This window comes from Staurois parvus, unplaced genomic scaffold (genome assembly GCF_062004578.1).
Source record: "Staurois parvus isolate SC_StPar_1 unplaced genomic scaffold, SC_StPar_1.0 ptg000019l, whole genome shotgun sequence".
Classification (NCBI taxonomy): domain Eukaryota; kingdom Metazoa; phylum Chordata; class Amphibia; order Anura; family Ranidae; genus Staurois; species Staurois parvus.
The window spans coordinates 16,737,877-16,753,517 of NW_028317815.1; the positions used below are offsets into that span (position 1 = coordinate 16,737,877).

Consider the following 15,641-nt stretch of genomic DNA (forward strand, 5'->3'; position numbering starts at 1 on the left):
TCACCTCCTTATCTGCCTACAATTAGGCTATATGCGCTTTTGGTTCACCTCCTTTGGAACCTGCTTGATTAAGATTTCTCCTCTTTAGATTGTGGAACAGGGATATCCTTTAGCACTGATTATCCCCTCTGGGATTATTCCCTCCTCACGGTGATACAATCCCCTATACTCTCCTCTCCATATGTCTCTCCACATGCAGGGAAAAAATGCATGTGGAGAGACGTGATTTATTGATCATCAATACCCCCTGATGAAGCCACGTGACCAGTGGCGTAACGCGTAGGGGTGGGGCTGCAACGTCACTCGGAGATAGCCGGATTGTTTGACAGACGGCGGGTGCATGACTCAATGGTCGGCGGAGGATTCGTTACTCACTGGATTGCCTTATGTCGATTTCAGTAAATGTGAGTGTACTACTTGGAAGGAATAAAGCAGTGTTTTAAAAGGATAAAACACTATGTTTGGCATTTTTTTCCCTGCATGTGGAGAGACGTATGGAGAGGAGAGTATAGGGGATTGTATCAAGGAGTGCCATCACCGCTTGGGCAATGCCCGCTGGGGAGGCAGGGTCTTTAGGCTGAGGAGCAGAGAGCTGCGGCTGCAGTGTGGGAGTGTGGTCCCTTTTGTCTGTGTGATTGATGTATGCGGCGGCCATCTTGGCTGCAGCGGCCGCTGTGTCCCCTTGTGACAGGCGAGGGGCAGAGGAATATCGGGAACGTGAATTGTCCATAGGTTCCCCTTCTGCAGCGGGTGTGGAGAGGGGGTCAACCCACGAGCCATAGAAGGCTTATAACCACGCAGTGGAGGAAGGCAGCGGGTGCAGGGACAGCTCACCTCCTCTCCTTGTGGCACCAGAACCGGAAGTCGGAGTTCTTTTTTAAAGCATAAGGTGTTCTCAAACAGGTCTTAATGCTGGTTCACATATATGCAAATTGGATGCGGTTTGACCCTCATCCAATCTGCATGACATGAAAAAACATTGCTTTCTATGGTGCCCACTCACATATGTCCAGTACACTGGCAATGCATATTCAGTGCGTTTTTAAAAAGAGTCATGTATGATTTATGAGCAGTGACGTCTGGTTCAGGTCTGAACTATAGGCTATTGACCTCTGTGGGAGCTGTTTCTAAACTGCATATGTGTGAACAGGATAAGATCCTGAGCTAATCATGTCCTGAACCTGATGTAAACCTGACATGAACCGGTGAACAACTTCTGTATCAATTAGCTGTGAAACTTGAGCTTCAGTCTGCATCACACATGTATAAATCGGCTCTTAAGCAGTGTAGAGGGATTGTTTCTCTTAAGCCAGCATTCCCAGGAGTGGTGGCCAAAAGTTGGCTCTTTGCTCGAGTAGAGACTGGGTGTGTAAGAAGAAAAGGGCCAAAAGTAGAAGTATCAGGTCCAGATTCAATTTTATTATGCTTTCAGGGTTTCAAAGGAACCCTTTTAATGAAGGCTTGGTACTGTTGAACAAAGTGTGTAGCAGACTGACAAAATTGAAGGGATCCTGAGGGGTAATTAGAATGATTGCTTCAGATTCTGGTTCGTTTTTTTTCTTGTCTCTCAGTGTCATTAAGATGTAAACTTAATTCTTTAACCACCCAAAATGAAAGGACATTTCAAAGTAAAACCGCTTTGTGTGTGGCATTAGCATGATATTCCAGCATTTTGATTATAAACTGTAATGTATTCCTAATAATTCATGGAAAAAATTATTTCTTTTCAGTCGGCTTGTGATTTGCTTCGAAGAATTATTCGCATCTTGTATCTTAGTAAGAGGCTACAGGGCCAGCTGCAGGGCGGCAGCAGGGAGATAACTAAAGCTGCACAGAGTCTTAATGAGCTGGGTAAGTTCTCCTGTTTTTTTCCTTTAGTTGTATTTTGTTTCTTGATTTTTTTTGGCAATTATTTTATGGCATCAGCACAATTTAGATACATGCAGATTACTTGATATCAAGTGTATCTCACCTTTGGTTGTTACAGTCCACTAAGCTATTTGCCTGAAGTGGCAGGCACATTGTGTTTTGTATCATATTTTGTGAATTATAGCTGAACATTTCTGGCATAAGTTATTTGAAATTAGGTTACAGTGGGTGACTTACACAGACATTTTTATGGATGGTCTGCTTGAAATCACAAGGTGCCTTGCCTTGTGAGGAAATGCATTGTTTGCTTTGTTCTGCATTAGGTTGTACACTTGGTATTTCTCCACTCGGTCAACTCAGACATCTCCACGTTGGAGACACTCTAGGATATCTATTGGAATAGAAAGAGGCCAGTAGAATGCTTTATTTTTTCTTATGTTGGGCTTCTGTTAAGTATTTAAAGCAGACCTCTGTACCCGCACTGTATGGGTTAAGTACTTTGTTTTGTTCTAGGGGTGAGGACAGTGGAGATGTACTTACGTGACCTGCCAATCCTCCCTAAACAAGACCAGTCCCTTTGGCTCCTGCCTTTCCCCCCCGCTGTCCATTGGTCTTGTAAATAGGCTGTTTCTGACATCAGCATGCTTAAAGCACGCTCCATAGACAGGAACAGCCCACCGCTGTACCGTGGAGGAGCGTGATTTTCCAAAGGATCAGTGGGTTAGGCGAGTATGAGCTTTGTGCTCACCCATAAAAAAAAAAAAACGGGCCCCAATGCATGGTAAAAAAAATTTTTTTTTTGCCCGGAGTTCTGCTTTAGGTTTTATTTCTACACCTTTCATATTGCAGACATTGGAAACTCGTTTGTGGCTTTATCACCTGTGAAGTAAATAGGACTTTTTGTATATTCTTCCTTCAGGTATAGAGATAATATCCATGTTTTTGCAGCCTTAATGTAGAATGAGGCTATTTGGTGCAGCGTGATTATCTATGAAAGATTCCTACCTGTTTATGGTTTAGATTTTACTCTTGTGAAATTAAGCAATCTCGCTATATCTCTTCAAAGAATTGGTTCTGAAATGAGAACAAAATTAATTTTTCTCTAGGAGCTGACCTAGTGAGAAGCAATTTTTTTTCCTGCACACAATGCTTTAGGACATTAATGTTTTGATGAAATATTGATGTCATTAAGTTGAATGGTCTGTAGGTAATGCACCAGTAAATGTTCAGAGTTTGTGAGAGGTGACTGTTATGACAGTAAAGACAAGAAAATAACATGGACATCTATGAGATCTGACCATCTTTAAAATGATTGGTGAACACCAGGGTGTTCTTTAACTAATACTCCATTAAAAAAACAATATCTTGTCTTTGCCTTGTATGGGAGGGCAGCCACCCATTCTTGCTCACTGCCGAGGTGGACTGGGGACTGTGGAATGTTAATAAATAATATAAATCCTCCACTCTTCCTATCACTCCATCCCCTACAGCCATTTCCTCCTGTACCACTATCCCCTCCCTCCTAGATTGTAAGCTCCAAGGAGCAGGGCCCTCGAACCCCTCGTGTATCGCATTGTATTGTTATTGTACTGTCTCATGTATTGTCTCCCATTGTAATGGACAGCGCTGAGCGAACTGTTGGCGCTTTATAAATTCTGTATAATAATAGTAATAAAAAAACAACAACACTATTAAACAGAAAAAATGTGACACTATATTTTAGGATCCATTCACACAATTTGTGTTGGGTTTCTCAGGACAGCCTTTCCCATTACAGTTCCAATGCAAAGACAAGGCAGGTCAGTTCACACAATTGCATGATGGTGGCATGCATTAAAAAAAAAAAATACTTCATGCAATGTGTTGCAACACAAAGTACCACATCACAACACCGCTGCAGTGAATAAAATGGAACTTGTGAAATATAAATAATGTTTTAACAAAAAGAAAATGAAGACATTAAATCGCATGATGAGTGGGATCTGCACACCGTTCCTTCAGCGGCTGTGTGTTCAGAGCAAATTGGTGATGTGATCGAGCCCTAAGGCTGGCCATACATTATACAATTATCTGCAGATTTTCTGCCCAATTTCCTTTAGATTTACCTTCAACTATGTAGTGCAAGGGCCTGCCTAATTGGATACAACTGAAAGTGTTGTTTAAGTTTGTCCTCCTATTATATGGTTTTTGGTAAATCTAAACCAAAAATCTGCAGATAATTGTATAATGTATGGCCAGCCTTAGGTCTGGCTGTGGATATATTACTAAACTTCTGCTTCAGTGGTCAGATTTTCCAGAAACACACTTTTTGGTGCTTAACCACTTCCAGTCCGGACACTTTTACCCCCTTCCTGACCAGGGCAATTTTCAGCTTTCAGCGCTATCACACTTTGAATGACAATTGCGCAGTCATGCAACACTGTACCCATATGAATTTTTTACCATTTTTAAACAGATAAAACTTTATTTTGGTGGTATTTATTTGCCGCTGGGATTTTATTTTTTTTGCTATGTACATGAAAATGTCCAAAAATTAAAAAAAAAAGTGTTTTTCTTATAACATTTTGCAAATAAATATTTCATCATAAATCTTGGCCAAAATGTATTCTGTTATCTTTTTAGTAAAAAAAAAAAAAATAAGCCAAATTAGTTTATAACCAAAAATTATAATTTTTAAACATTTTTTTTTACATTTTAATTTTTTTTATATTATTTATTTTATTAGTTTTTTTTACATTTTGTCACCCTAGCAGTACAGTGTCACCATGGTGACACTGTACTACTTGTGGGGGGTGATGAAGATTTGTTTTTTTTTTTTTACACTGATTGCTTTTACACCCATGTAGGATGTAAAAGCAATAATTTCTCTTTCTCTTTGCCTGCATTCTTGCAACCATTGAGAACTACTGAGTGATTGGTCACAGCTTGTCACATGGTACAAGGCTGTTGTGAATAGCCTTGTACCATGTGACCTCTGTGATCATTCACAGATTTCACACGTAGTAAGCAATGATGTCACAAGTGACATCTTGCTTACTACTTTGCATGTGATCAATGATTGGCCAATCAGTGATCACATGATCGGGACCTCGTACAGAGGTCCCGTCCGACGATCAGTGTTTCACTGTGTTCGGAGGACACAGCGGGCACCGGATCGCCGTTTACAAATGGCCACCCGACCCTGCAGTGCCACCGTCCGGCCGTTTATATACAACGGCGGTCGGGAAGTGGTTAAAGCGGAGTTTCACCTGGAAAAAAAAAAATTAAAAGTCAGCAGCTACAAAAACTGTAGCTGCTGACTTTTAAAATTCAAACACTTGCCTGTCCCTCGGTCCAGCGGTTTCCTCACCACTGCTGGTTTCACCGGCTATCTTCTCTCCCTGGCATCTTCATTGTGGGCACCCGGCTGTGACAGCTTGCAGTTTCACAGCCGGATACCCTCTGCTCATGCACGAGAAGTGCTGCTCTTTATGAATGGCCTGTAGTCTTCTGGGACCTGTCACATGTCCTAGAAGACTACGGGGAGGAAGGGGGGAGGACAACTTCCACTTCCAATCGCCTAGGCGATCACAGCGGAAGTACCAAATTCGGGTACTTACTCCCCCTCGACTCCCCCTTCCCCTCGCCCCCCCCCCCCCCCCCGTTTCCCAAAGGTGCCAATCCTTAATGGAGAGCGGGGAACAAAGGCTTAAAGCTGAACTTCCCCTTTTGTGTGGAGCTCCACTTTAGGGCAACAAGAAGGATGTGTATGTCAGCAAATTCTCATTCTTAAAGTGTATGTTTTTCTTTTTAGTTTTTTTTTCTCTTTTAAGGAATGGTTTTAATTTTCCCTCACATCTAATCTTAAATGAAAGTGAAAGAAAAATCCCTCTTAGACAAATGTCACAGCTGCTTACTTTGTTCTGGTGACAACTCTTGATTTTATGTCACTTTTGTTCTAGTGGCAGAAAAAAAGGCGATTCTGCTCAGCAATGAACACCGGGAAGAGTTTCTAACGCTTCTATGTTCCAGTTTTAGCCATCTATTCACTTTTACATCTGGTTTTAATGAGGAAATCAGGTCTTAGTAGTGCCAGATTTCATAGAGAACTTCTAGAACTGCAAGGACAACAACATGCAATTGGTTTTGAAGTTTCTCATACCCCAGCATATTTAACACTAAATTTTCCTAGACTTTAATTGATGATAGTTGATTGATGTTGATTTTTTTTTCATTAGTTCAACTTCAAAGTTTCCTGTTCCAGAAATAGCAAGCTACACAATTATCTCTGCATATAACTTAAAAGAGAAGTATGGCCAAAGCTGTTTTTGCCATATTTCTCTCTGGGTCAGAGAAATGCACTTATTTCTGTGCTCGCAGAGCCAGTCCAGGCTCTACAGGGATCCTGGCAGTATTGTCGAGATTCTCCTAGATGCCTGATTGGCAGCTGGCTCAGCCTCAACACGCCATTGAGAGCCTGAGCCATCTTTTCTAGCCCCTGTACAGCCTAGTGATTCAGTGGATGCTGATGGGGCAGAGCAGAGAATCAATGACAGACAATCATTGCTCTCTGCTCAATAATGACCAAGACCTGAGCAATTAGCAGTCTTGGGATCACTCAGTTTTCAGCCTCATAGCCGACAAGGGGCAGCTGTAGCATCAGATCAACGCTGCATCCCTATAGATGAGTTTGTTGTGCTTTTTTTTTTTTTTGCTATCTCACAATCTTCTTTAATAGTCTTAGAACTCAAGTATCTACTAGTATCAAAAGGGCAAAATAGCATGGTGACACAATTACGCACGGACAGCAGCCATCTTTGGACTCCCTATGCAAGCACCCTGACTGTGGATTCTACAGTTCATGCCTGGTGGGTCTATGACCCGATTTTAATGTGTGAGTAGGTCTTTGGCATTTGTGTATGGTATAATAAACTTTACTCTATTACACTATGGTGGCTTTTTCTCTTATTCCCTGTTTATGAGCCATTGGGAGAGTGGAGGGGTTTTGTAAAAGTGCCTTACCATTGCAATGGTTGATTAACCGTGGGCTGTGTGGAAGCTGATCCTGTGTCCATCCAGAGAGTGAAATTCATCCCACCTGGGACTAACTGGTGATCTGTTATGCCTTATGACTCCTTGAGGGTCAAAGAATGGAGGTAAGCGTGCACGCTAGAAGATGCCAGATGGTCTGATGCACTTCAGCACGTATTTATTTTCACGGTCGAAGATTGATTCATCACAGTTATACGTTTGGGACTTTGAGCTAAATGATTTATGAATATTGTTCATTTATGATCACATGTATTTATATTTGGTTAATATTTGTTTCACTTATATCACCTATCACTTATATTTAGTCACATTCTTGATGGCATGTTTTTGGGCTACACATTAGGTGCACCACTGTACACCTATATATTTATTCATATAATTTATGTATTCACCCAATTAATATTGAGTCCTTTTATTTATATTTTTATGGCTATTCTCACATGGTATTAGCGCTACACCACCTTATCTACTTATGTTTCATCCATTCTAGTCTAGTTAGGTGTCAGAAGCTTCTTCGTTTTTACATCTTTGGCGGCGCATGAGTCCACCCCCCTTTATTTAGTCCATCCATACCTAACAGACCTCTTTGAACCAAATGGCTATTTAGACACTTGCTACATGCAATAATGGGCACAACTGCCCATTGATTTAAATTGCTTTGTGTCCTTAGCTCTACATCTGTATCTAGCACCATGTAGACCCCACCACCAAAAAAAAAGACACTTGACCCAGTAGGTAGTTCCACAGTGTGCAGTAATATGGGCAGCAACACATTTTAAACTGGCTTTCACTGGCCATCTGAGAAAAGTTCCCGGCTGACTTTTTTGTTCCAGCAGCAGTTTAATTATAGCTAAAATGTTACATTGTTAAGTGGTTGCTGTGCATATTTATACTTGCCATTTTCTAGATTTGGTTGATTTAAAATTGAAATTAAATGCATGAATCTATTATTAAATAGCTGCTAATTCGGTAGGTTTCAATACCAGATTAATCTCTACTGCTGGGATATATAGACACACATTACATCATTGATGGATTGCCATGGAAATATGAGACCAAAATATATGCACACAAATGGTAACGCATAATTAAATCATATCTCACCATGTTTTTATGCTTCACTTCCATCACAATCTGATACCAGAGCAGCACTCAAGATATTCTATTTCTGTCTTTGTCATGAAAAATGATTCAGATTATATACTTAAAGCATTTGATTCACATGATTTGTCCATTATACCTATTTTACATATAAAATATGGTCATTTACATTCTCATGTGGCGGAGTTCTTGCTTTTTATTTTCTTGTGAATTCCAGTAAAATTGGCATTTAGGAATTCTATTAGATGGACTAAGCGATAATCTCAACACAACAGTCCCTTTATATTGGCCAGATATTTATATGTTGTTAATGTTTATTCATTTTGACTTTTTTCATGAGAAATGGCTTCTTTGCCAATCAAAGAACAGATCTGCATAGTGTAGTGAAATGTAAAGAACATTTAAAATTATAATTGTAAACACTCACATTCCACTGTGCCTCAACAGGCACCCGGTATTCCAGCAGAGTCTCTATCAGGGTGCGGCTATGGCCGATTTGGGTCATTTCTGCTCGGTGGAATGCAAGCTTGCACCCAGTGTGACTCATCCTACAACTTTCAGTTGGATGGCTCTTGTGCTGCACCATTTTGTTTCTTATACAATGGTGTTGTATTAATTCATCTTGTTATGTGTATTTGATGGTGCTGGTTTTAGAAATGCTTTGTATAGTTAGTTATTTTTATTAATATTATATAGGATTTATATAGCACCAACGGTTACAATACAAAGCAGTGCAAGAGTATTAGGAGGGCCGTGCTCTGAGATTTTACATTCTAAAAGGGATGGGCAGACTGGGGTAGGGAGTTACAGAGGAAGGGAAAGGCTTTGGAGAAGTCCTAAAGGTGTGCATGGGAGAAAGTGATGAGGGAGCTAGAGAGCAGGAGGTCCTGGAAGCAGTAGAGAGAACGATTTGGGTGCTGTTTTGAGATTAGGCTGGTGATGTAGCTGGAGGAAGAACTGTGGACGGCTCTGTATGTTGCTAGTATGCTGAATAGTATTCATGGGGTGATCAGAAATCAGTGGAGGGAATAACAGAGAGTGGTGGCATACACTGAGCAGTTGGTAAGATGCATGAGCCTGGCAGCAGCATTCATGATAGTCTGAAGGGGGATAGCCTGTGCAGAAGTAGGCCAATGAGAAGACAATGGGGTTGATTTACTAAAGGCAGGTATGGTGCGATTTGAGCCATTAATTTTGTATGGCTCAAAATGCACCGCACCTGTGGGATAACTGCATGTGTTCAGACAGGAATCGCACCGCATAGCTGTTCAAATCGCACGGAATTCTTTGCAGTGCATTTTGAGGTTGTTCATTTGTATGGATGCAAATCGGGTCGCAAAGGTATCGATTTTAGGTATCAGAGCATTTTTCACTCGAGCAAATGCTCAGTATCGGCACCAATACCTATATCAGTATTGGTGCAACCCTGGGATTTGTTAAGAACGGGCATATTTTGATAGGTTACTGAGCTAAAGGGAGCAAGATCTGGACAGTGGTTGGATGTAGGGCACAAAGGAGAGGTCAGAGTCCAAGATTACACCTAAGGCCTTGTTCACATGGGCATACTTAAGCATACACCCGTGTGAGGGGCGTGTTTTTGCCCGCCTTCTCCGCTGCTTATTTCCTTTTTTTTTCTCTTCTGAGCAGCGCACGTATATATAGTCACACATGTGGGTGTATACAGTGTTAAATGACAGTCCCCTCCTACCCTCCCTCCTCCTCCATGCCCATGTCAAATATCTTGGCTACTACACCAGTGTTTCTCAACCTTTTTTCAGTCAAGGCACCCTTTAAAATTATGGACAGTCTTGGCACTCCATTCTAAAATGTGAAAAACTATTCTAATAGTTTTATATAACGCAGCAACATCCACACATGTAGGACACCCAACATTAGAGGTGATTTATTCTTCCAAAGCAAATACACTTTTGCACATTGGTACTGAGTAGTATTCCAGTGTTTCTCTTCTCCCTCAGGTTTTGTCCATCACAGAGCTAATGTGACCCCAGCACTGATGGAGAGGGGCAGGGGAGGGTAAAACTAGGATGCTGTGTAGACAGCTGACATCCTCCTTATCAACTGATGATGTCATTGGTTGTCAGGATGCCGGCGGCTAGAAGGTCATAATGGTTGACAATGAAAACCTGTGGCTTTGTATAACTAAAAGGCAGGCTTGTTCCACCCGCTGGCTTGTATGCAAGTTTTAAGCAATTTTTAGACTTTTTGCCAAGGCACCCCTGAAGAACCCTCAAGGCACTGCATCTTTCCATGCAGACGGCCAAGTACAAAGAAAGATCACGTGACCGCTAAAAAGTGCTGCTGAAAAAAATAAAAAAATACAGTGGCATGATATGTATGTATTATGCAAAAAAAAATTAAAATAATTATGCAAATGAACTCTTTGTTTAGTACCACATTAAAATTGCCCATGTGAATGACATTGAACACTCTGGCATGAGTGGCGGGATTGGAAATTGTGCTGTTGATCTTGATAAAGAAGTTGGGGGAGGGGACACAGGAGAGGTATTATAAGCATTGTGTAATAGCAAAAACTGAAAAGTAGACTACAAAAACTGCACCGTTTGCATAATCAGTGTTGCGAAAGAATATCAGATGTATGATGTTACTAAGTATAACCTGGTTAGTTGCTTGGTTGCAAGATCACACTCCAACTTACAAGCAGTTATTCTTAAAAGGGTCATCAAATGCTATCAAATAGAAAACATTTTCATGTAGTTTAACCCCAAAAACTTCTCAAAAATATAATACATATGATGGATTCTGGTGTTACAGGCATGTCTATGTTTCTGATACCACTCTTTCCTCCAAAAACATAATATAAATATGTACTTTACAAGTCTTTTGTTGTTAAACATTGCCTTTCTAGTCCTATTGGCAGCCAGCTATGATTTTCTAAAACTGCCAAAAAAATTAGGCTTTGCTTACTTGCAGCAATACACTTTGTATAAATCTTTCAAAAGGATTCTGAACACTTTGGGGGAGATTTACTAAAACTGGTTCACTCAGATTCTGGTGCACCTGTGCATGGTAGCCAATCAGCTTCTAACTTCAGCTTGTTCTATTAAGCTTTGGCAATAAAACCTGGAAGTTGATTGGTTTATTTGCAGAACTATACCTAATTTTGTACTCTCTTAATTTAGTAAATAACCCCTTTTGTGCTCAGAAATTCCCAGAAATTTAATTCCGTTTGTATGATTTGTCTGTTATTTTTCTGAAATTTTGAACTCTAATCATAAGCAGTCTCTGCATTAGGGGATTTGTTTTCAGTAAGATGCTTACAGAACATTCTTCAGACTACAGACCATGCTCATTACAGCCCCAACAATTTCTATGGTACTGTCTCTGATTGTCTCTGGCCTCAAAACATAGCCCAAGAGAAGACTGTGGAGGACTAATGTGTAAGTGTGGCCAGGTTAGTGAATACTTGGCTGCTTAATGTAAACAAACAACATAATTGTGGCTGATGGATTGAGGTGAGTATGTATCTGTAAAGAAGGAGGGTGAGTTAGGTGACATCAGCGGGAGAATACATTAAATAATAGGACGCACCCCAAACAGCTAATTTTTCAAATTTCATATATGTATGAAAAAAGCATCATAAATTGTAGTACATGCAGAAGATCTCCCACAGTTCCTTTATCTAGACAAAATCACTCTCAGCTACAAGCATCCTATATCCCAAACATAATTATTTACCATACCCTAACCCTAAACTGCTACTATGGACAGCTTGTGGTCATTCAGATATTTTTTTTAATTCTTAAGTGATAAATGAGCTGTAAAACAAGCCCTCAATTACCTTCATAGCTGTAGGCACTGTGGAGCAATTTCTCCTGCTGAGGTTGGGTTCTCTCAGCAGCTCAACTCACTCTGCTTCACTCTCTTGGTGCACTTGCTCTGTGTTGATGTTAAGGCCTCATGCACGGTGGGCGATTTTACAGATGTTGTTTTTGGCTTCTGTTTTTTTTTCCTAAGGCCAGTAAACTTCCCAGCATGTTATCCTATATGTCCATGCACACACAGGTTTTAATCAGCATTTTTTAGCAGGAGCGTTCTTTGGGTGGAAAAAAAAAACAAAACTAGTGGGTTTCAAGAGGAGTAAACGTGGTAACATACAACAAACTGATGTTTTTGAGCCAAATTTTTTTTGTGGCAAAACGCTAATGCAAAAATGCTAAAAAAAAGCTTTATTTTTTTAATGCAATTTTATACAGCTAACGCTATTGGCGTTTTTAAAACTCCCAGTGTGCATGAGGCCTAAAGATCGAAAGGCTGGCAAGTCACTTTTGGGCTTCTGTGCTGCTGTGAGAATGATTTTATCTTGGTGGCTGCAGCTACTGATGTCAGTGATGGCTTGTTGTAAAACCTATTTACAGCTTGGTAAGATTATATAAATATTTAAATGTCCAGAGCCTGGTCACAGTTATACTTTAGACATCAACCTAATGCTGAAAATTAACACTGACATGTAACCCCCTAAAAAAGTATAAGTTTTATTAACAGTCTTTTAGTTAGTCTATTGTAATTAGAGAAGCATTCCTCAGCACACTGTGTACTACATATTTGTGCCCAACACTTGCTATTTTAATTGCTGTTAAATCTAGATTGCTCTGCACCACTTCCCTGAATTTACAGGTAGGGAAGCGTGTGCATTGAGCACATGATAGGCAACAAGTAGCCTAGACAGTGCAGGTTCCAGCTGCTGTAAATCAACTTGCTAACAGGAGGGATGAGCAGGTCAGGGGCTTCTGCTGTAGACCTCTGGGACATGGATTGTATGGGTGTAAACATGCAGCTTAGGGACTGTTGGTTGAGGTCTCAGCCAGGAGTGTTCTTGCAAAGGTAGCTCACCATGTAAGGTGACAGAGCCACCTGAAAACAGGAACAAGAGAAGAGAGACTGCTGTTAGAAAAAAGGTAACCGCAGGGTTAAAAGACAAGTAGACATGGAAGCATGGTAAATTTTTAGGTCTGCAGAATGTTATGTTTTTTATTTTTTATTAGGGTTTAACACTTTAATCCTAAAGTGAATATTTTAATTCCCACGCTCTTAAAGTGGTTGTAAATCCTCACATATACAATACACAAGTTACTGGCCTCAGGTGATGTGCAGAGTTATAAATATCCTCCTATATAAGTTGTACTCATTTATTAGCAGTATTTGCTTCTCTACGGACATTTAAAATGCAGAATTTATACAGCTTATTTGAACTTCCAGAAAGCAGAGGGCAGAGAGCTGAAGTTTCACTCTGAAGAGCTGATTAGAGGGAAGGGACTCACACCCTTCACACAGCACACAGAAACCTAGCTTAGGCTGTCAATCACAGGTTTTGTGCTGGAGTTCCCGCCTCTGTTACCTTTGTATGTCCTGGTGTAAGGAAACCTTGTAAGTGACACATGTGGGTAATAGAGGAACAAATCAGCAGGCAGAAATTACTTGGTGCTCTAGACTGAGACAAGAACACACTATAGAAGGATATTGTTTGCTCATATTTCATGTCTGAGGTTTACAACCACTGTAAACATAGACACACTCACCCTGTCCACATAAATGTGCAGACTTAACAGTACAGGTACTGGTATACATTTTTTTATGTTTTTATCAAAAGCCAAGTTCTAAACCCTCTTCTCTCCTTCTGTAATCATTATCTTGGGCTGCTAAGGGCAGAAGGCAGTGTCACTGGACGGGCAGAGGTGTCTAGGACATACAGTATGAGTTATGATTGACAGACAGACTTTTTATTTGATGATTTTCAAGATGATGGCACTGAATATATCAGTGGCACTCTGCTCATCTGTGCATTTACATCCACTGCATTTTTAAACTCTAGCAAAAAGCATTTTTGCAGCATTTTAACCAAAAAAAGTCTGCAATAGCAATAACAGGGAATGATTTAAAATGCTCTGGTCATGATTTTTTCTCACATTTCATTGTGATCAGTTGCACAGAAAATGTAGAACGTACCATCCTTTGTAGAAAATGTCAAAACATATGTAAGTGATCGAGAAATGCATAGAAACTGCATTGCACTGTATATATTGCATCTAGAGAATTTGCAGGAGTGAACTGGGGCCATAAGTGTATTTATGTGCTAACTATGATAGACTACTGGAAGATATGGAAAGAGAACAGTTTAACTTCTTAGTTATCTTATTTTAACATAATGGGTTTTGACAGGCCTGTGACAAACTGTGACAGAGCTTAATATGAAAGGTGACACATGGAGCAGGTATTTGCCCCATACCTGTACTAAGTAATTGCAATTTGAGGATACCTGCTTAGCCACTGCAGTGCAAGGTTAACTTTAGCAGAAGGGTCAGTGCTCAATTTTATCATTGTCATCCCCTATCTGTTTTCATGATATGCGTTTCTGCCTGCCTTGTCATTATGACAGCTAGTGGGATCAAATTCTTCTACACCCACAAACCTTTTATTTGCATTAGCTGCTCTCTGTAGATCTATGCAGGGGTTGTTATTGCTAGATTGACATCTCTAGTGATACAGTACATTCTTATAGTAGCAAAAAAAGTGTGTTTTCTACATAGCTTTTATAGAAACATAGTTGTAGTTTCAGATTTTATGTTTAAGGCAATATGGAAACACATTTATTTGATAAGAGAGTATGTGCAGTATAACATGTCTGTACTGCAGTGCTATGTAGTCAATCTTGTGTACTATTCTCTACGAATATCCGTGTGTAGAGAATAGCAGTATTGTATATGTATTGTGATACATGTATTGTAATGTGAAATTCACACATGTCAGTGATGATCACACATCTGAACATGAAGATGATATAACTCAAGCATTTAGCTCCTCATAGCAGACCATTTCATTCTGGCTGGAAAAAACGTGATATTAGAAGTATGCTTAGGAATCAGATGATTTGTAGGAAAGCATGCAGCTTGTCTTTTAATATAGTTGATGAAGGAAAACCCTCTTGCAGGAATAAAGCATATTTGCAATCCAATAGCATTGGTATCCAGTATTTGTTTTCAGTTATGTCTACAATAACTGCGGAGACTAATAGGACAGATGGACTTCGTTATGCAAGGGCTCCATGCTTACACAGAATGTGCTTATTTTACAGATATATATCTTATGACTAATTTTACCAAAAAAAAAAAAATAAGCTGTGGACACAAGGTAAAAGAGTAACATGACTTATACATGCTCTGCAATATGGAGAAGCATATTCAAGATTCTCTTGAAGAGAATGCTGTGACGTCTACCTGTCACAAAATGCGCAGTTCAGTCTGAGCATATTCTAAAGACAAAAAAATTAATCAGTGGATGCCTTTAGTGAAAATGTATCAAAGTGATCAAAAGATCCAAAAATCTAGATAGCTGATGTTACTTGTGCATCTTGACCTTGTAAAGGTCAGGCTTGGCTCGGCCCCTTCCTGCTTCCTTGAACAACGAAGTCCCCACAAGGGACTGCTGCAACACACCCTTAATATGGGAGTAACATGCTACTAAAGGTGAACTTAGCCTTTCATACCACTTTAATTCTCCTTTTAGTGTTTAATACAAGCAAAGAAACATTTTTACTGAATTATTTTTTGTGCATGAACCACCCAGACCATGTCCACCTAGGTAGAACACCACCTTGAAATACA

At 40.0% G+C, this 15,641-nt stretch overlaps 1 protein-coding gene across 1 annotated transcript in view; it reads left to right on the forward strand.

The window, feature by feature from the left end:
• Positions 1–15,641, forward strand: part of COG5 (component of oligomeric golgi complex 5) — a 430,205-nt gene that overhangs the window by 39,456 nt on the left and 375,108 nt on the right. Inside the window, exon 6 of the mRNA XM_089685182.1 lies at positions 1,731–1,851. Within this exon, the coding sequence (XP_089541308.1) occupies positions 1,731–1,851 (121 nt within the window). The remainder of the gene's footprint in view (positions 1–1,730; positions 1,852–15,641) is intronic.